This window comes from Pelodiscus sinensis, chromosome 8 (assembly GCF_049634645.1).
Source record: "Pelodiscus sinensis isolate JC-2024 chromosome 8, ASM4963464v1, whole genome shotgun sequence".
NCBI lineage: Eukaryota > Metazoa > Chordata > Testudines > Trionychidae > Pelodiscus > Pelodiscus sinensis.
In genome coordinates this window covers 47,089,949-47,111,170 of record NC_134718.1, presented here as the reverse complement: position 1 = coordinate 47,111,170, position 21,222 = coordinate 47,089,949, and the positions used below count along the sequence as shown (strand labels likewise).

The window sequence follows — 21,222 nt, the reverse complement described above, 5'->3', positions numbered from 1 at the left end:
CTTTGCCGGAGCAAAGCCTCAGAGGCGCAGCACCCCGCTGCCGCTGCGGCTCTGCTCCCCGTGTCCCTGGTCTGCTGGGGGGGGGGGGCGCGGCTAGTGTGCCCCCTGCCCCCCAGCAGACCAGGCTTTTGTTTTGGACCCTGGAGCAGAGCAGCTGGGGCGCTGCCGATTGGTCCTACAGCGCCGCTCTGGGCACTACTGGACCAACCCGGCAGCACCCCAGCTGCTCTGTCCCAGGTCCTGATTCAGCCGCTGCTGGTCAGTTTCAGCAGTGGCTGAATCAGGACGCCTGGGGCAGAGCAGCTGGGGTGCTGCTGGGTTGGCCCAGTAGCGCCGAGGAGCGGTGCTACTGGAGCAACCCTGCAGCACCCCAGCTGCTCTGCCCCAGGCGTCCCCAAGTCAGCCGCTGCTGAAACTGACCAGCGCTGACTACAGGAAGCCCGAGGCAGAGTTGCTCTGCCCCAGGCTTCCTGGAATCAGCTCTGATCAGTTTCAGCAGCAGCTGACTTGGGGAAGCTTGGGGTTCTTAAGTTGAATCTGTATGTAAGTCAGAACTGGCGGTCAGTTTCAGCAGCGGCTGAATCTGGACGCCAGTTCCGACTTACATACAGATTCAACTTAAGAACAAACCTACAGTCCCTATCTTGTACGTAACCTGGGGACTGCCTGTACATTGATGGCTGTATTGCTGGATCCTAGGAGTGCTCATGTAAAAAGTGCCCCCTCAGAGTATTCTCTTAATATTCTGGATGGACTGTATTAAATTGTCTAAATTGAATGTGTCCTACCCCTAAAAACCAGGATACTTAAATTTTGGATAAGAGACCAAAATACCAGACTGGAGAATGTAATTGCATTTTTATCTTGGATGCAAATTACAAATACTACTATATGGATTACTGATTGACATATTATATTAGTCTAATAATACTACTGAGCAAGCCTTTAGAGAAGCCATGGTCATAATGACAGATTTAAAATAGGTTTGTTGTATGTTTAAACCCTTATGTAAATATATCTAGCCTATGAATATGTAAATAAGAAATGCGACTTCTACCTGATCTTTTTATAATACTTAATTTAGTTCTCTTAAGCAATAAACCTAGAAATAATTGCAAATGTCCAGGTATCTTAAAAATACACATTTATTACTCCACAAATGCAATGGTTTCTCTGCAGTATATGCAAAAACACAAATATATTGCCAGAACTTAAATTGTCTTGTATAATATGATGTTATTTTCATGCAATAAAATTTACAGAACTGTATTATCATAAAATACAAAGATATACTTACATATCTGATTTGCACTGAAATAACTCAAAAAAAAGAAGGCGGTGCCTGCAAGGTATCAGTATTTCAGTGCTGTTCTAAGTCAAGTTTATGCTGTTGTAGACATTTCTTACATTTTTAAAATCATTATTAGTACTTTTATTCTTTTGGGCAAGGAATAGATCAACAATAGTTAGCAAAAAAATTAACTCTCAAGGGACAAATCCTATATGCCATTGTCATGTGAAATTCCCAGGAAAGACAGTTGGAGTTCATTGGAAAGTTTTTAAAGTATTTTCAGAAATGTCCAATGGAATCATCTGAGCAAAGAGGATGTTACTTATCTTACAGCAATGAACTGAGGATTATAGTACTACAAATGATGTATGGGTACTACAATGGGTTATGGCAAACTACAAAAAGATTGTGTAGACGCATCATGAAGAATGATTACTATGCAGATAATTTGAATATTTTATGCAGATTCAATTTAGTATTGTGGTTCTGGTAGGAGAACTAGAGATGTTAACCAGAGTTACTGATCAGTTGTGAAATAATTGCAAATGAGAGCTGTATTCCATGAATTTGTTGTAGTAGTTTCATTTGTATAACAAAGTGCAGCATCAGGCTCTAAAATAAGAGAGAGAGTACAAAAGAGAAATGGTGCAGAAAGATTCAGACAAAAAAGTACTTTGTTAATAGGAACTAGCCCATTCAGAAAGAAAATGTCTTACAATAACTTAAATTTCATTCATTGCTTACACTACAATAAAAAAAGCACATTTTTAGTCTTGTTTTTGCCACTGGTAAAGTCAGTCATAAGTGGCATGTACTTCATATTTTATTTCAAATAAAGAGTCCCTGCCATGAGTGTCAAGCCCAGGGGTGGACAATGATTTTTGGTGGGAGGGGGCACTCCGAGAATCTGGTGAATGGTTAAGGACTGCATTCTTCCATGATATTAATGGAGGAGGTATGGAGTGTGGGCTGGCGATTGGGTGCAGAAGGGAGCTTGGGGAAAGTGACTGGGGTAAAGGAGCGGGTGTGGGATCTGAGAGGGCATTTGGATGAAGGGGGAGGTTGAGACCTGGGGCAGTTGTGAAGGAGGGAAATAGGGGGTTGGGTTATGACTAGGGATGTTAAGAAGTGGATAATTCGCTAATTGTGTAGTCTGTAGAATTTTTATCGACTACATGATTAGTTGATAAGGGAAGCAGTTAAAGCACTCAGTCCTGGCTCAAGCGGGTCCAGGACCTATCCCTGCTGTGGCTCTGCATTTAAAATGTATTAGGAGCTGGTCGGGTAGGCAGCCCAGTTCAGTCCCGGCTCATGCCTGGCTTACCCGGTGCAGAAGTAGGTCCTGGAGCCTGTGCAAGCTGGGACTGAGTCAGGCTGCCTGCCTGCCTGCCTGCCCAGCTCCTAATACACTTTAAATGCAGAGCCATGGCAGAGTTAGGACCCAGACCCAGTATGAGCTGACACTGAGCCAGGCCCCTGGGGAGGGGGATTGGGCTGCAGGGTCTGGGAGGGAGTATGGGTGTAGGAGCAGGCATGCAGAAGGTTTGAGTTCTGATCTGGGGAAGAGGGTTGGAGTCATAGGAGGTGAGATGCCAGGTGCAGGCTCTGGCAAAGAGGTGCTTAACTTAGGAGGCTCCCGGCCAGCAGCCCAGTGGGTCCCTCGGGCAGGCTCCCTGGCGGCCATGCTCTGCATACTGCTCAAAGCGGCTGGCTATGAGGTCTATGTGCTCTCTGCGCACCACATACCCTTTGAGAGAAGAGGAGCCCTCTGTGTGCTGCCTGTATTGCAAACAGCAGGCAGCTCCCACTGGCCATTTTCTGTCCAACAGGAGCTATGAGATTGTGCTGGGGCATGGGGCAGCACACAAAGTCCCCCCTGGGGCGCACCTCGCGAGAGGAGCACAGGGACCCACAGCTGGCCACCTTCAGTGGCATGCAAGGGTGGGGGCAAGCAGGGAGCTTGCATGAGGCTCCCGCTGGGCAGCAGGACAGATTCAGCCCCATGACTGTATTTTGCCCACCCCTGTTCAAGAGCATTTCTGGCTGTAGGATTTATTATTCACATACTGCCTATCATGCCATTATTGTACTCCCAGATTTCCCACTCTGTTTTTCAGGGGTGTAACAAGTTGGAATTGAGCCATAAACACACACTATCACAAGTGTTCTTAAATTTCCTTACACTAAAGGGCCTTGCATATAAACTTAAAAGCTAGGGAAAACAGTGTGATCTCAATTTTCAGAACTCCAGATGGTCAAAGAATTGCTTCTACTAACCCTTAAGAACTGTTTAAATGATAAAATACTAAAAACTTTATCTAGGGCAAGACCTATGGAATGTGAAAAGCTTCTTGAATTAGATAATAGATTTGATAAACTATGAATGCAAATAATATAAACAACATTAGAAAAGAATCATTCCTTTCTTCAGTCAAGGATTAGCATTGATGGCTTTAGTACTCAAAGTAAATGTTTAATATTCTTGGCTGCAAAGATAGAAAAATTAGAAAGCTAGGAACTCTGTGATCTTATCCCACTTACAGTCCAGCTCATGGAAGGCTTAGTCATAACTGAGCCCTGGTCTACACTAGGACTTTATTTTGAAATAACACCCCCCCCCCAAAGTCAAATTTATAAGCAGAGCATCTACATCACCAACATTATTATTACAAAATAATGGGCCATGGAATTCAAAATTTATTCTCCTACTTTTCATCAGGAGTAATGCTAATTCTGAAATAGTTATTTCGAAATAACGGTACTGTGGACGCTCTGGTGCCGCTATTTTGAACTACTTACTCCCCAGAGTAATTTGAACTAATTACTTCCCCTGTGCTTCCTGGGGCTCTTAGTCAAGGTAGCACATCCACATTGACAGAGCCTGTCTTGGACTAATTTCAAGGCTTCCCCATAATATGGATATGCTAGTTTGAAGGTGTTAACTCAGGAGTTATTAAGTCAAATGTATTAATTTTGAAATAATTTCCTAGTATAGACATGGCTCAAGGGATATAAGTACAGACTAAAAAATACGTTAATTAACTGTGTAGCAGATAAACTATGCATTAAACGTTTGATTCCTAAAGGGGTCTGTGACTGTGTAAAAATTGTGTACCAGGGGCATGGTATTTATGAAAAGTGAACAAAATAAAAAATCCTATTGCCCTCAAAATTTTACACATATCAAATTAAGTTTTACACAGAGCATTATTTGAAATAGACAAAAAGGGCCCAATGAAATGTCCACTTAAGTCAATAAGAGGACTACCATGGAATTTAAAGGGCTTTGGATTAGGCCGAATTTGTCCAAAAGATTATACAATTTTAATCAAAGACTCCCAATAGGAACATAGAAATCAGGACAATGCAGCCCAGTCAAATAAAGAGGAAACATTAAAACTCTCACAATATCACTATTATAGATTCTACCACACTTCAAACAATACATATACCATAGACAGCAAAGAGAAGGAGAACTAGTAAAAGTATGCAGAAGTGCATAGCCCAGAATCCTTTCACCTATTTTTTCTAAAGCAAAATATAAAATTTATATTGAGAACATTGAAACATAAGTGCTATAAAACATTCAGATGAGTTACACAAGGGATGAATTTGGCCCATCAAATTAAGCCTCATTTTTTTGTTTAATGATAAAGCAAAGATCGATCCCCATGTTACAACTTGTCTTTTTACAGTTACTATATGCATGTAGTCTCTTCGCTAGAGAATATGTTAAATAGGCATCAGTAAAACTATTTCCTGGATGGGTATACGTGAAGTAAATTTGAATGCAATATTTAAGATAAAAAATGAGTGCTAAAATTGTATTGTATCATAGTGATTTAAATACACGGGACAATAATTCTAAAAATCTCTTTGCTGTGTTATTTGCTTGTCAGAGATCAAGGTTTAGCAATGCATTTAAGCGAGGCAGAAATAGTGTGTGCACAAGCATTTTCCAGATCTTGTTTCCTTAGGAAATAATACATTGCACTTCAACAGTGCCTTCTGAGGGACCAGAATTTGGCCTCTAACGACCTAGAAGAAGCAATGTCCTCAATGGAGCCTTGCTGTTAGTGTTTGTGCTACTGAGCATATTTCTGCTTGGTTGATTAAGAAAAGATGTGACAAAAAATGGAAGTAATGAACAATAAAGAAACTTCAACTTCAACTCCAGAGACTATTTGCACCTTGTGCTAAATACAGCAGCGATTCTATTGCTTTTGCTATTACAGTATATTCTAATAGGGCTGCAGAGAGACCCTTTAAACTGAGGGGCTGTGTGTACATTGGCATGATTTTGCGCAAAAGCGTCTACTTTTGCTCAAAAACATGCTGCCTGTCTACACTGGCCACGAGTTCTTGCACAAGAACATTGACATTCTAATGTAGGAAATCAGTGCTTCTTGCACAAGAACTATGATGCTCCCACTCAGGGATAAGCTCTCTTGCACAACTGTTCTTGTGCACGAGGCCAGTGTAGACAGGCAATGTTAATTTCTTGTGCAAGAAAGCCCGATGGCTAAAATGGCCATCGGAGCTTTCTTGCGCAAGAAAGTGTTTACACTGGCACGGATGCTTTTGCGCAAAAGCACATCTCTTGAGCAAAGGCACATGCCAGTGTAGATGCTCTCTTGCGCAAATACTTTAATGCAAAACCTCTTGTGTTAAAAGTATTTGCGCAAAATCTTGCCAATGTAGACGTAGCCAGGGAGTTTCTGACGGTAAATAGTTAGGAGTGCATTCACACCTATGAAATGTTGCTCATTTCATTCCCATTCTTACCTACTTTCCTCATAATTCTGGTGTGCCATCATTTTATTGATGAACATTTATTTACATGAGAAATAAAGAATAATGAAACTGACACAATAGAGCCATTTATATGAACAGACTGAGACTCACTACATTTTAAAGTTTCTTGTATTAATAATTCTTTGCGCCCTGCATTTTGCATCTGTGCCTGTTTGCCACACACAGCAACTCACATATGAGCCTTGGCAAGTTGAGGTGTGTTTGCCCCTACTTATCTCACAGATCTTTTTTATCAAAAACAAGACACAATTCCAAATGCAAATATTGAGTGTTCTCACATGGCCACTGGAATTGGCAATAACAGTAAATAGCTGTAATTTTGGAAGGTGCTTATGGCACATATTAATTTTGTTTCTTTTTAAAAAGTGGTTTCTCTGCAATGGGGCACTGGGCTGGTTGGAAGTCAGCAACAGAAAGGAGAAGGGAGATAGAGTAAGGCAAGATAAGTCTTGGATCAAGACAAAAATTTGAGGATTTAGATCCATTGCCTTTATGAAAATGTAATGTAAATATGACAACAAAATGAATGAGTGAAGGGGTAAAGTGTTCCTAGAAAAATGTTCACTAATATCTTTGCGTATGTCTACACAACAGGGCAAAAGTCAAATTAAGCTATGCAACTTGAGCTATGTCAATTGTGTAGCTTAAGTCAAAATAGTTTGATTCAGCTTTGGTGCTGTCTACACAGCAGAAAGTTGAAGGAAGTACACTCTTCCTTCAACTTCCCTTACTCCTTGTAAAATGAGGGTTACAGGAATTGGAGTAAGAAGTCCTCCAGCTCGACATTATTTCAAAATAAAGGCTTGCAGTGTAGACACACATTTTGTTATCTGAAATAATGCTGCTGTGTAAACATAGCTTTTGAAAGCATAGGACCAAATCATACATTCTATTCAAACATGCTTTAATGTGCCTTTGGAGGGAACAGCACAGGAGGACGGTTGTGTGAATTCTTTTGCAGACTGGTAATCAGCTGGAATGCTACTACAGGGCAGAAGGACAAGGAAAACAAATCTCTCTTTTAAAGTAGAAACTGGGGAGGTAAATATTCTTCTGTAGCTGTGAAGGAAGGAGCAAAAGGGAGGGGAGTATTTATTTTACATCTATTTTACTAAAATAAGCCAACCCTTATTTCAACCTATTATTAGATCAGGGATCGTTTACAGTAATATCTAGGAACATGAATGTAATTTGATGGTATTTATTCTCTATAAAGAATACTCCCTATGTTAGGGCCTATTCAAGCTCTCACAGCTCTGACTAAAATATGAATGATAGGATGTGGATGTTGACGTGCTAGCAAGAACCAAGAACTGTCTTCTATAGTTTATTTACTATCAGGACATACCATTTACCTGGCTGTGTCCTAAATATAATTGTGCAACTGGTATAAAAGCTTTGGTGTCTTTTTTCCCCCATAAGTTGTGCCTGCACACTTGAATATTTTTATGGAAATTTGGTTCTCACAATTTTCACCATTTACTAGTTTCCACATAAAACTGTGGAAAGGTAAGCATGTCTTGTTGATTTACACAAATATAAAATTGTTTTACACTGGTTATTCCTTTTGTTTCATTCATGGACACTGAAAACTATACATCAACGTAGCAGAAATTGCCTCAAAAGAGTCTGCACCTGGTAAAAACATTCTCTATCCATTATGCTTTAGGAATGTACAGTGAGGATGCAACCATGGCATCTTCATTAAGATCTGGTAACACATTTTGATAGCTTTTGTGTGGATGTAAATGAGACATATGCCCAGTACAGTAGTTGAATGATTTAGTCAAACTGATGGCTTGATTTCAATAACAGTAACTTAAAGCCGCTATACAGTAAAATAACCCACTAAGCCTAATCTGGAAAAGGCTTCTGAAACAATTAGGCAATATCCATAGTTGGAGCAAAGTTAAGAGATCTCCTATCCTAATGAAAAGTTAAGACAGGTATCAATAGATTATGTACAGTTCTTTATTTTACACTTTGAATAAGGTAAACAAAAGGGTAAAATTGACATAACCTTTCTTCCATTATTGAGCTGCATTTTGTAGCTACCCACCCTATATGTTTCCAGTAAAACCTAAATTCAATAGAACTTATGCCCTTCTAAGTCAAGGAGTTGAAAAAATAGAGTAACTTTTGATTCATTTGCTTATAATCTGTTCAGTTCTTTGCAGCTAAGGATAGCCATACAATATTTTAGACCAGACCCTCTGGTGCAGTGCAACTTTGTGCCACTCCACTAACAGATTCTCATTGTAAAGCCAGTATATCCAGCCTCTCAAGGATTAGCCCAGTGCAAGGAGAAGCATCCAGTAGCACTGAGTTGACAGAGAGGCTTCTACGTGTAAAGAGTACAGCCAGCGGAAAGAGGGTGTGACTGAGGTGCTCTTAAATTACCTGCTCCTCAGCTATTTAATCCCATGAGGCTGTTAGTACCTGTGATTAATTAGGGCAGCCTCAGGGCTGCTCTAACTTACACAAGAGGCCTACCCTCTCAAGAGCAATCTTAGTTCTAGGGAAGTTCAAAGGTGAAATGTCATAATCTTTTTCATACACACACATTTACTGTGTGCTCCTTGCTCAGATGCAAGGATCTGATCTGTCCACTTACCATGTTCAAATGTGCCTGAGTCAGGAGTCTGCCATTGAAAAAGAGCAAAGAAAGAAACTGAACTATTTTCTCCGAGGTGTTGCATAGCAAGTATTCTTCCTCATAGTAGGTAAGCCAGTGTTTAGAACTGGCAATCTTTTAAATCCATGAATTCAGTTCTTTAAGAACTATCTACCTCTGCTACAGCTTTACAATACTGATTGTGTGACTTTTTTCAATTATAGTACGCAGTGTATAGCATATATTCATCAGTGCAACCTGAGAATGATTTATTCAAGAGACATGTAGGCTTTTGGCCCCTTGCCTTGAAACTGTAGTCCTAGCTGCTGCCTGTAGAAGAACATACTGAGCTACACATATTTATATTGGAATTCTCAGATTCAGCTTCTGTCTCGGCTTCATCAGTAGTTTCAGGAGGAGAAATAGATTCATTCATTTGATCTTGACTCCTCTTCAACCTGTGCAGAACATATGAGTAACATATTAAAAGCTTTCTCTACACTTAAAATGTTTGTAGAAACAATGAGTGAAAAACCTGACATGGAAAATGAGTTCTAAGGTGCCCCTACCATCCACATGTGCTAACTTATTGGCAACTACCCTTTAGGTCTCAGAAAGCTAAATGGGCCATGGCTAGATTCCTTCTAAATGGGAGGGAAATCCCAGTTTGGGGACAGTTAGACAAGGAATGACTTAGCCAATGCAGCAAATTCTCTCTTTGGGTACGTCTAGGCTACAGGCTTTTGTTGACAGAATTTTTGTCGACAGATACTGTCGACAAAGCTTCTGTCAACAAAGAGCGTCTAGACTACATCCAGTTCTGTCGACAAAGCAAGCTGCTTTGTCGACATGACAGTGTAGACACAAAGGACAGTGTAGGTGCAATAACGCCTTCTGTCGACAGAAGGCGTTATTCCACACAGAATGAGGTTTACAGCCATCGACAAAACTGCTGAGTTCTGTTGAAGTTATGTCAACAGAACTCAGCGGCAGTGTAGACGCAGGTATAGTTTTGTCGACAAAAGTCCACTTTTGTTTACAAAACCTTGTAGTCTAGACACACCCTTTATGTGCTAAGTATCAACTAAAATACACAAAACAAATGCATGAACAAATTTGATACATGGAACAAACATCTGAGTTTGTTCCATATTTGAGATAGGGGTGTAAACGTCTAGTCAACTACCCGAAAAGCCTAGACTTATTGGGTATTTGAGTGACCACTCGACTAGTTGCTTCTCCCGCTTGCTGCCTCTGAATCTGAAGCAGCAAGCGGGGGGAGTGGGAGCCAGTTTAAAAGCCAGCTCCCTCCAGCACCATCTCCACAGGGACTCAGCTGTCCCGATTCATGCTCGGAGCGAGACCACTGTGGCTCTGCATTTTTTAAATGTAGTAAGAGACACAGCAAACCCCCGTATCAACTAATCAAGTAGTCAATGGAAATTTGCTATTTAACATTGCTAATTTGAGATCTATCCAACCCATAGCTTAACATTTTCATAATTTTTTTATAAGTCCTTCCGTTTAAAAGCCTTTTTGACTCTAGGGTACCAGAACTCTGAACCGCTGAAGATGTATTCTTACTATATTTTAAACACAATGGCATATGCAGTGCTGTACAAGTCATAAAGGAATATCTAGTATCCTACTGTAACGTGCTTACTTAGGAGCATGACTTGTTTAGAGAGGGATTCCTTATTTATTTCCTCGCCTAGAGTGAATTGCCTCCTATCATAGGGTATGTCTACACTTGCACCCTCGTTCGAACTAGGGATGCAAATGTAGGCCTTCAAAATAGTCAATGAAGTAGGGATTTAAATATCTCGCGCTTCATTAGCATGATCTCGCCGGCGGGTTAAACAGCTGTTGATCGGAGTAACGCGCTGGCGAGATCATGCTAATGAAGCGCGGGATATTTAAATTCCTATTTATTGACTATTTCGAAGGCCTACATTTGCATCCCTAGTTCGAACTAGGGTCTAAGTGTAGACATACCCATATTGTTTAATTTAAAAGCAGATATTTTAATTGCAGTTCTTTCATTCACCCATTGTCGAGCAAGGATGATATTTTACCATATTTCTTTAATTTGCCTTATTGCCAAAATACAGTGGAATGGTGGGTATTATTGGTGTATTCAAGACTCAGAATCATAAATATTTTAGAATCCACATGATTTTTAGCATATTTGATTTAAACTATACAGTTTAAATCTTAATTTAAGCTTTTGGGGATATTTTCCATTCCCTTTTTTTAAGTTTAAAAAACCCCAAAAACATAGGGCCTGAATCTGCTACATTGAAGTCAACAATGCAGAACTGGATTCTTATATTTGTCAATCCGTTCTTGTGAATTCCAATTCTACTAAATAAAAAGAAGCCCCTTTTTCTTTTGAAAAGATCCCCCCTCACTCACTTCTCTCTGTTAAAAATGACAAAGTCTTGCTGGATTGCTTCAAGGCACTCCTGGAGATAGTCATTTTCCTGTTTTGAAAATAAGCAAAACATCATGTGCATGAGAAGTCACTACAGAAACAAGAGGCTCATTGCTGTGTCTATATGCACATGAAGTAATCTAACCAACTAGCAGGAATTTCAGCCTAAATTGACGATAAAATGGAGGAATTTGTTTTCTTTCACATTTTTAAATTACTGTGTTTAGTTTTCCTTTCTGGTGCAATACATACATACTGCAGAATTTTTTATTATTCTTTCAAGTGAGGTACTCAAAACTTTGAATCATTAACATTTATTAGTGTCATCAATATTTCCAACTTGCCTCACGTCTCATTTTACTAATTCACTTGACTGAACATTTTTATTATAGTACATATGAATGAAAAACCACCATGCAAAGTAACTTCTTTTAAAACAATTAGATTTCAACACCTCTGCTTTTTGTCGCGGGATTATTGTCCCGGGATTGTTTGAGCTATTGAAGGATGGACTTACTGACTGTGAGCTGTCCTTGCTGTTGTCCCTGGACTTGTTTTTTGCAAGTCTTTTTTTCTTTTTATGCAAAGGTTTTGACTCCAGGATCATCTCTTCTAGCTCAAAGGTGGGATCACAATGCAGACGGCCTTTCTGTTTGAATGGTATAAAGGCATTGGCTTAATTCTGTGATTTATGAAAATGGTATGCTTCAGCTAATCCGTTTAGGAGTTCCTTCAACCATAGAAATCCTTATTAAGTAAACAGTGATCATTGTTCAACAAGGGGAGTCTGATAAGTCATCACATTTGCTTACATTAGGAACAAAGCCTGGCTCCACCTTCTTTTCACAGACATCACCCCAGATGACATTTGATAAGTAGGCTGAAGTTTGAACATCAGCGAGGCTGGAAAATCGATGCTCAGGGTTCACTGTCAATAGCTGAAATGACAAACACTGCAATGAGGCATGGTCTGGCCTGAGAGAACAGGCATTCTGCCTTTAATCATGTTCTTATAATTAACTGAGAGGGAAAAAAAATTGTGGGAAATGACAAAAACTTATTATGCAAAAAACTTATGTTAAAAGATGACAAATATCAGAGGGGTAGCTGTATTAGTCTGAATCTGCATAAACAACAAGGGGTCCTGTGGCACCTTATAGACTAAGGGTATGTCTACACTACCCCGCTAGTTCGAACTAGCAGGGGTAATGTATGCATACCGCACTTGCTAATGAAGCCCGGGATTTGAATTTCCCGGGCTTCATTAGCATAAGCGGGGAGCCGCCATTTTTAAATCCCCGCTGCTTCGAACCCCGTGCAGCGCGGCTACACGGGGCTCGAACTAGGTAGTTCGGACTAGGGTGCCTATTCCGAACTACCGGTACACCTCGTTTCATGAGGAGTAACGGTAGTTCGGAATAGGAACCTAGTCCGAACTACCTAGTTCAAGCCCCGTGTAGCCGCGCTGCACGGGGTTCGAAGCAGCGGGGATTTAAAAATGGCGGCTCCCCGCTTATGCTAATGAAGCCCGGGAAATTCAAATCCCGGGCTTCATTAGCAAGTGCGGTATGCATACATTACCCCGCTAGTTCGAACTAGCGGGGTAGTGTAGACATATCCTAACAGATTTATTGGAGCATAAACTTTCGTGGGCAAAGACTCACTTCGTCAGATGCAAATTAAAAGAAAAATCAGTAAGGTTGCAAACTCAAGGGCTTCGTCTACACTTTTTTCTGGATTTTCCGGAAATGCTTTTAACGGAAAAGTTTTCCATTAAAAGCATTTACGGAAAAGCGCGTCTAGATTGGCAGGACGCTTTTCCGCAAAAGCACTTTTTCGCAATCGGGGCTTTTTTGCGGAAAACAAATCTCTGCTGTCTACACTGGCCCTTTTTGTGCAAAACATCATCAGTGCTTTTGCGGAAATTCAAGCGGCCAGTCTAGACACAGCGAAGAACTCAAACATTAGCATCGGTGGTGGGTTTAAGAGGCAGGGGAAGGCAATGCTTTTCCAAACTGCCTGTCTGGCTCCACCCACACTCCACTCCTAACCCCCCTCTCTTCAGTACGTCTCCTTAAGTCTCCTGGGGCTGCCTGGGCTTCAGTCCTGCATTGCTAACCCTCCCCGTGCTCCAGGGCTGGGGAGGTTGAGGTGGGGGAGGGGTGGGCACCTGTCCACCCACCTGTCTGCCCCCCATGCTCCAGAGGGGATGGACCATGGATTGTCTATGTTCTGGGGAGTGAGCCACTAGTGGCCCCTGCCTAGGGGGAGGAGGGGGAGGGCTGGACTGCAGGCCACCCATGCTGGAGGGTGGGAAGGATTGGGACATGGGCCACTCATGTTTGGGGGTGGCTACTGGTTGGGGGGGAAGGGTGGGAGCTGCCTGTGCTCTGGAGAGGCCAGGGAAGACGGCAGGCTGCCCATGCTCTGGGGTGATGGGTGGACCACCCATTCTCAGGAGGGTAAGAGCTTACTTGGGGGAATTCCCCTAGACTAGGGAGGGCTTAGCTCCCATGGAGGCTCTTGGTGGCAGGGGTAGGAGTCTAAGACAGAAGGCACAGGGCTGCAGGCCTTAGACCGCAGTGGAAAGTTAGGAATCTCCCATCATCCTCACAGGCAGCAGGTATACGAGGCAGGGAAAGGCAATGTCTATCCAAACTCCCTGCCCGCCTCCCTCCCACTTGGTCCCCCTTCAGCACATCTCCCCCAGTCTGTAGGAACTGGCGAGGCTTCAGCCCTACTGAGGCTGGGCAAGCTGGGGCCAGATGCTGCCCATGCTCCGTGGTCAGGTGTGGCTGCCCACTCTCCAGGGCCATGCTCTGGCCAAGGCTGGGAGACACTCCTCACCCTCAGTGCTCTGGCCAGGGCCAGAGAAGGATGGAGCCACGTGCCATCCATGCTCCCCCATGCTCCATGGCTGGGACGGGAAGGCTGGGCTACACACCACCCACTGTGGGAAGGATGGCCTGCTCCTAGAGTGAAGGAAAGCGCTTGGTTCCCACAGGACCCTGGGCTGCAGGGGCGAGGCTGTGGGCTTGCCTCCTGTAATCCACCATCCATGGCTATCCCCATATTTCACTCTTGAATACAATCCTACTTATAAGACTTGAAGGGCTAATAAGATATCCTACATCAATGTCATTATGCTTTTAGGTATTGTAGAACTACCAGTGACTCATTACTGAACCTATCAGGATTAATTGATAGGGAAATTCCTCAACTTGGGGCCAGGAGGAAGAAACATTTGATTACTAGTCTTGACCACTTGTTGGTCTGCCTGGTAAAATCAGGAAGTGCTGTATAGGTGACCCCTTCATACCAGGAAGAAATGCCCCACATTATTCAGCAATTCCTCAGCCAGCTGATTTAGGAAAGCTGGGCTCCAAAGATTGTCTCATGCAGGTCTCCTCAGCTAGAAAAATTGTAGCAGAACAAAACTGTTTAAGAACAAAAAAAAAGTGAGATTCTTGGAGACACGGGAGACTTCTTGGTTTAGGGGTAATAACGCATAACTTTTGGATTATAAATATTTATTATTAAGTTATCTGTTTTTAAAAGCGTGCATTCTATGAGTTAACCCAGTAGATGGCGCATGTGATCTTGCTAAGCAATTTTTATTACAATATTAACTTATAACTCTGCTTCTCACTAAAGCAGTGGTCTCCAACCTTTTTACACCCACTTTTTAAATCTTAGAACAAGCAAAAATCTATTGCCCTATCCTTCCCCCAAGACCCCACCCCTTCCTTGAAGCCTCACCCTCTCTATTCTCCTCCTCTCCATCTCTTGCTATCCCCAGCCCTTATACACTCTACACTGCCACTTTTTTCCCAATTCTTATTTAGGATGAGGTTTTTCGAACATTTGGCCTGTCTAGACTGGACCAAATGTTAGAAAAAACCCTTCTTTTGGAATCCCCCTTATTCCTTGTTCCACAAGGAATAAGGGGTTACCAAAAGAGTATGTTTGCTCTTCCACTAAAAAAAGCAGAAGAACAAATGCAGCAGGGGACAGGGTGCCAGTGCAGAACAGGAGAGAGGGAACAGGATGCTGGGTGGAGGAGACAAGATTCTGCAGCAGGGGACAGGGTGCCAGTGGGGGCAGCGAGTCTCCTGTACGAGCCTCCTCCCAGGACTCCCCACCCCCGCGTCACAGGTAAGCCCCCGCGTGCGCCTCCTCTGGGCCCAACTTCTGTCCACCCCGCAGGAAGCTGGCACTACCTCCATTTTCGCTGGAAGTAGGTAGTGGGGCTTCTTGGGGTGAGGGGGAAGGGGGGGCTCCCAAACATCTCACAATCGACTGGTTGAGCCCTCACAATTGACCAGTTGATCATGATCAACCGGTCAGTGGCCACGGCACTAAAGTAAAATCTAATTATGTAAATTGTCCCCCCAACTCTAACATAGATTGAAGTCACTTATTTGCTGTCAGTGAAGAGTTTATCTCTTTTATACTATCAGCTACTTGTTTGAATCCTATAATAAATAGAAGCCAGAAAACGAACATCAGCTTCAAATCAACAGACTTTCTTAAATATAAACAATCAAATGAAAGTGACAAAGCATCTTTTTCCCAGAAAAGAAAGGAACAAAGACATTTCTAATTACTAGACAAATCGGAATCTGATTCAATGAGTGCAGAATTGGAGAAAGCAAGAAAGCAAGAAAGCAAGAAAGCATTACCACAGCGGGAACTCTAAACACCTCTGTATTTTACGCTGCAATCATTCTATCCTGAAAGGTAGTTATTTCAACAGTCAGCAATGACTTTCAGAGTATTGAAGGTAATACATTTCCATACAGGCAGTTATGTTAACACTACACTATCTTAACTTGAGTAAGTATATGGTTATGTTACTTAAACCAATCAAGTAATACACCTCTCTTGCTAACTAACAGAAAAGAAGATGGATAAAGCAGAAAATGACTAATCAAATTATATTTTGCAGCAATTAAATTGTGCTAAGCATTGTATAAAGTCATAAAGGAGCTGTCCCTTTTCAATGCTTGGGCATGTGTTAATGTCTTGAAGGAGAACAGAAGACTAGTTTCTAATTAGCCCTGTACATATTGTAGTCAGTATGGAATCTGTGACCACACAATTGAAATTGTACTGAAGAAAAAGTATTTACCTTTCTCAATAAAGCAACCACTTCTTTTGACCATACTGATGAATACTGCACACTTACAGTACTAAACAGCTGAATTAAAGACTCTACTGGGTTACTGGAGTGGATGTCATAGGGTCTCTGAGGAAAATAAAATAGAAATATGAAAAAATACAATTCTTTCCTTTTGAAGATCATTAAGAAAAATCTCAAAACACCAGCATATAAAAACATCATAGGACAACACACCCATCCACGAAGAAGTTCGTAAGCCATCACTCCTAATGACCACCAATCAACTTCAAAAGAGTAGCCTGTTCCTCCATTCAGAAAAGAGTGAAAAATCTCTGGAGCTAAATAAAAACAGAAAAGGAAACAATTTATTCACTCTGTATCTAGTATGCGTTTCATTCAGCTGCAGATTTGGAGTAAACATCGGTTTATGGCCATCATACGTTTTATTTAATGCCATAGATGGGGACTTACAAGACAAACAAGAAAGAGCTCCTGTCCCAGATAGTTTACTCAGTCATGCAAGGTGCTGAGGGCCCTCACTTCCTACCCAAGCCAGTGGGAATTGTACCTTCCAGGAACAGTCAGATCTGATGAAGATATTGGGAGGTGCAGGAAAGCCAACACAAAAAGGTCATAAGCAGTGAATTTTCCCATCCCTGAGAGGAATGAATTTTGTTATGTGCACCAATATGGAAGTGATGTGTGACATCACCTTCATACCAAGGCACATGACAAAAATCAGTGTGGCCAAGGAGTTCTGTGTGTGGGAGGGGGCTCAGGACTGGGGCAGAGGTTTGGGGAGCAGGAGTGTGAGGGCTCTGGCTAGGGGTGCAAGCTCTGTAGCAGGGCCGAGGATGAGGGGCTCAAGGCTGGGACTAGGTTTGCCAACTAATTTTCATTAATGTTGTCCAGTTTGGTCTGAAAGAGTTGGCAATGCTAGCTGGGACAGAGGGCTTGGGGCAAGGGCTCTGGGATGGGGGTAGGGTTAGCACAAAGGGTGGGGTGCAAAGGTGCAAGAGGAAGTGTGGGACTGAAGAACTACAGGGCCTGGCCACTCTAGTCATGGTGGCTTGTGTGGGGGGGAGCCCAGGCCACCTGGGCTACAGCAGGTGGGGGGCAGTGTTCCAGGGCCAGTCTGTGGTGGAGGATGGGGGTTGTTTGGGGACAAGCCACAGTCACTGCAGAATTGGGCTGAGGCCAGGCTGTCCAACCTGCCCCAGCTGTGGTATAGTTGGGCTGGGACTGGGCTACCCTGCCCATGGCAAAGACTGGGTGAGGGTGGTCAGCCGTCCCTTGGCTGCTGCAGGTTCCTGCCCTATGCAGCCTGCATGGGGCTAAACAAATAGCTGTGAAGCTGAACAGCTTACAGGGTACTTAGGTAATGAGGTGTTCTGAGGAACATCATTCACACATCTTGATGGACTGATTAACATCTCTGAATGGCTTAGTTGCATGCATTAATATGTTAAATTAGTTCATTTACTTTGTGTTAAACAGGAATTATAAAGTGGTCTGCAGTAAGTAGCCTTTCAAAGTAAACTGAGGAGACGATGAATAGATAATATTTTTTACCCATATATGGTTTGGTTCCAGCTAATGCAGTTGCTCTTTCACCATCTCTGATTATTGTCGCAATATTAAAATCTGTTAGGTGTGCATGACCTTAGAAATAGAGACATTTTAAAAGATGTATTAATAAAATAGTCATGAATGGAACATTGTATAACCTAGACAGGCATTAAATTATTCAGAAAACATATGATGCTTGTTTACCAAAGGAGCAGGCAATGTGGCACCTGCCCCTCATTAAATGGTCATAATAGACCCTGGAGGTATTCTTTTAAGGTCCCAGTTTTTTCAGATGAAAAAAAAAACCATTATTTTTCTGCCTTACTAAATATCAAACTTGAAGAGCTGTTTTCTAGTCATTAAAAATGTCCAATTTATTCCGGCTCATATAAGCATCTGATTATATCTAAAATGAGTTACATAAGGGCAAATGAATATACAGATTTCCACCTACACAGCAATGGTTGCAGAGTTATCAACTGTAACTTACAGTGGCTTTTCAAAGGACAAGATGCTTTTTTTTCATCTTTTCAGTACATAAATTAACTTCACATAAGACACCCATTACAATTACACATGTATTCATAAACACTTGTTGTCATTCATGTTTGCATGACATTCTTTTAAAAATATCTTTAATGCTTTTACAATGTGTTAGTTTGATAGACCAAGAATCAAAGATGATAGTGAGAGAAACAGCGGTCAATCAAGTGCCATTGTTGTTGTTGTTTTGACAAAGAGTGGTCCAGTGGTAAGGGTAAGAGCTTGGGCATCAGGAGAGCCACATTCAACTCCCTGTTTTGCCACACAGTTCCCAGGGGACCCTGAACAAGTGGCCTCCAATGATACAGATAGGCAAAGTGAGATTTTCAGAAGTGTCTAGGCACCTAACTGCAAATGATTTCTGCATCTTTAGGTGCCCAAATACCTTTTACATTCCAGCCCTTAGTATCTCTATGCCTCTGCACCTCATGAGTAAAATGAATATAAGAATACTGCTCTTTCTCACAAGAGTGTGGTGAGGATAAATACATTAAAGACTGAGGCTATGTCTAGACTGCAGGCTTCTTTCGGAAGAAGCTTTTCCAGAAGAGATCTTCTGAAAGAGAGCATCTACATTGCCAAAGCGCATCGAAAAAGCGATCTGCTTTTTCGAAAGATAGCGTCCACTCTGAATGGACGCTCTCTCGCATGTAAGCTGTGATTACTATGGACGGAGTAGCCACCAGGGCACCTCTTGCTTTTTCTTGTTTCCTTTTCTTTCAAAAGAACTCCCTCTTCCCCATCCACGCATGCCTTTTTCCGAAAGAGCTCTTTTCGAAAAAGGCTTCTTCCTTGTACAAAGAGGTTTACCAATGTTGGAAAAACCCCTCTGTTCTTTCAATTTTTTTTTTTTTTGAAAGAAAGTGATTGCAATATGGACATAAATGAAGTTTTTTTCAGAAAAACTAATGTTTTTCTGAAAAAACTCTGTAATATAGACATGCCCTCTGAGGGCCTCTCAGGGTATCTCTACACAGCAAAGCTATTTCGAAATAACAGTCATTATTTCAAAATAACTTTACCAGTGTCTACACAGCCAAACTGCTATTTTGAAATTAAATCGAAATAGCAGAGAGCTTATTTAGAAATTAGTAAACCTCATTCCAGAAGGAATAGTACCAATTTCAAGATTGCTATTTTGAAATAAGCGTTGTGTAGACGCTTATTTCAAAATAGGGGGCCTCCAGGCCTTCCCAGGGTGCCCTGGTGGCCACTCACGGCACAACCAAGAAAACTCCTCTCCCTCCCCCCTCCCCGGAGCCCTTAAAGGGGTAGACTCTGGCCACAGTGCATGTGCCAGCTCCAACCCTGGCAGCCCAGAGCCAGCGGTTGCTGCATCTGACCCAGTGGCCCCAGCATGAGTCAGGCATCCAGTGCCAGCCAGCCCTCCACCACTCCCCAGGGCCAGTCTGCCAGCCCCCAGGAGCCTGCCAGGGGCCAGAAAAGGCGGGCACTTGCCTGGTCCAGCGCGGAGGTCAGGGACCTAATTCAGGTTTAGGGGGATGCCTCCAATGTCCATGATCTCTGCACTAAATGGAGGAACGCAACCGTCTACAGGCGGATGGCTACCAGCCTGGCCACCAAAGACCACATGCGAACCCACGAGCAGGTTCGCATGAAAATAAAGGAGCTGTGGCAGGCCTATCCCAGGGCCACAGGGGCAGCTCCCAACCACGGACAGACCCAGACCCATGCCCCTATTTTGATGCCATGGATCGCATCCCGGGGGACAGGACGGTCTGTGCCCCCCAGGTGGTCATCGACCCTGGAGCTGCCTCTTGCTTCTCCAGCCTCTGCTGCCTCCCCAGCTACTGCTCCTCCTTCCACTCCTTCTCCCCCTCCCGCTTCTTCCTCCTCACCCTCTCCATACCCCCAGGGATGCTGAGGCCCCCACACCTGTGGTGCTGGGAGACAGTTGGCTGGCGAGACCCCCAACCCTGAGCCCTGAGCTTCTCCTCCCCCTTCCTCTCCTTGAGTCCCCCTGCCAGCTCCCTCCTCCTAGGTTTCCCCATTCCCTCTCCCACCCTTCTTCTTTCCCCAATGTCACCTCAGTTTCATTCTCCCACACCCCAGTTTTGTTCAATAAAGAGGCTTTGTTGTAATGAACACTTGTCTTTTATTGTACAGCAGGAAGGTGGGTTAGGGAGGGGTAAGTGGAAGGACATGAGGGATGAATGAGGCACAAGCCCCCAGTGGGGCACACCAGGAAGACTGTTATTGCCTGCAGAACGTGCTGCCAGGCTCACAGCAACACATCCAGGAGAAGCACCAGAGTGTCTGGGGCAGCTCCGGCTCCATGCTGCAGTGTGCTCTGGTGTACTGAGTGAGAGAAACCAGAGCACGCAGAGGAAAAAAGTGCTTTGCTGTCCCTCAGCAAGGTAGGCAAGCAAGCAGGGAAACCTTAGAACTGGCTGTTGGGGGAGGGGGGCCTTTAAGCAACATCTTAAACCAGGGGTAAGCAACCTATATGACACACCTGCCATAAGTGGCAAATGGGCCAATTTTCAGAGGCACGTGGGGCGGGAACTCAGCCCCACCCCTCCTCTCCTGTGCAGCCTCTGGAGAACCCTCCCTCTTCCCTGAAGCAGGTTATGCTGCGGTGGGAGGAGGCAGCACTGGAGCGGAGGCAGCGTTGCCTCCAGCCTCCAACCATCCTAGAGATGGAAGGCTCTGCTATCGTGGCCACCACTGGAGCCGTCCTGGGACTGTGTGATCACGACAGTTGCTACAAGGGGGCACAAAGCCAGGTAAGCATCCCACTTCATGCCCAGACCCCCAGACCCCAATCCCTCTCACTCACTCCCCTCCCCCATGCCAAGATCTCACACACCCAG

General features: G+C 43.3%; 1 protein-coding gene across 5 annotated transcripts in view; it reads right to left on the bottom strand.

Annotated features, from left to right (window-relative positions):
* Positions 1-1,133: 1,133 nt before the first annotated feature.
* STK32C (serine/threonine kinase 32C) overlaps positions 1,134-21,222 on the bottom strand; it is a 309,125-nt gene continuing 289,036 nt past the window's right edge. For 4 of the 5 annotated variants that reach the window (XM_075935235.1, XM_006136628.4, XM_006136629.4 and 1 more), the window contains 7 exons: positions 17,849-17,938; positions 16,511-16,614; positions 16,286-16,402; positions 11,967-12,092; positions 11,672-11,803; positions 11,136-11,203; positions 1,134-9,178 (listed from right to left, as the gene is read on the bottom strand). In XM_075935235.1, the coding sequence (XP_075791350.1) occupies positions 9,040-9,178; positions 11,136-11,203; positions 11,672-11,803; positions 11,967-12,092; positions 16,286-16,402; positions 16,511-16,614; positions 17,849-17,938 (776 nt within the window). In that variant the 3' untranslated portion in view covers positions 1,134-9,039. Of the gene's footprint in view, positions 9,179-11,131; positions 11,204-11,671; positions 11,804-11,966; positions 12,093-16,285; positions 16,403-16,510; positions 16,615-17,848; positions 17,939-21,222 lie in introns of those variants that run through there. The other variant, XM_075935236.1, reaches the window with a different exon arrangement.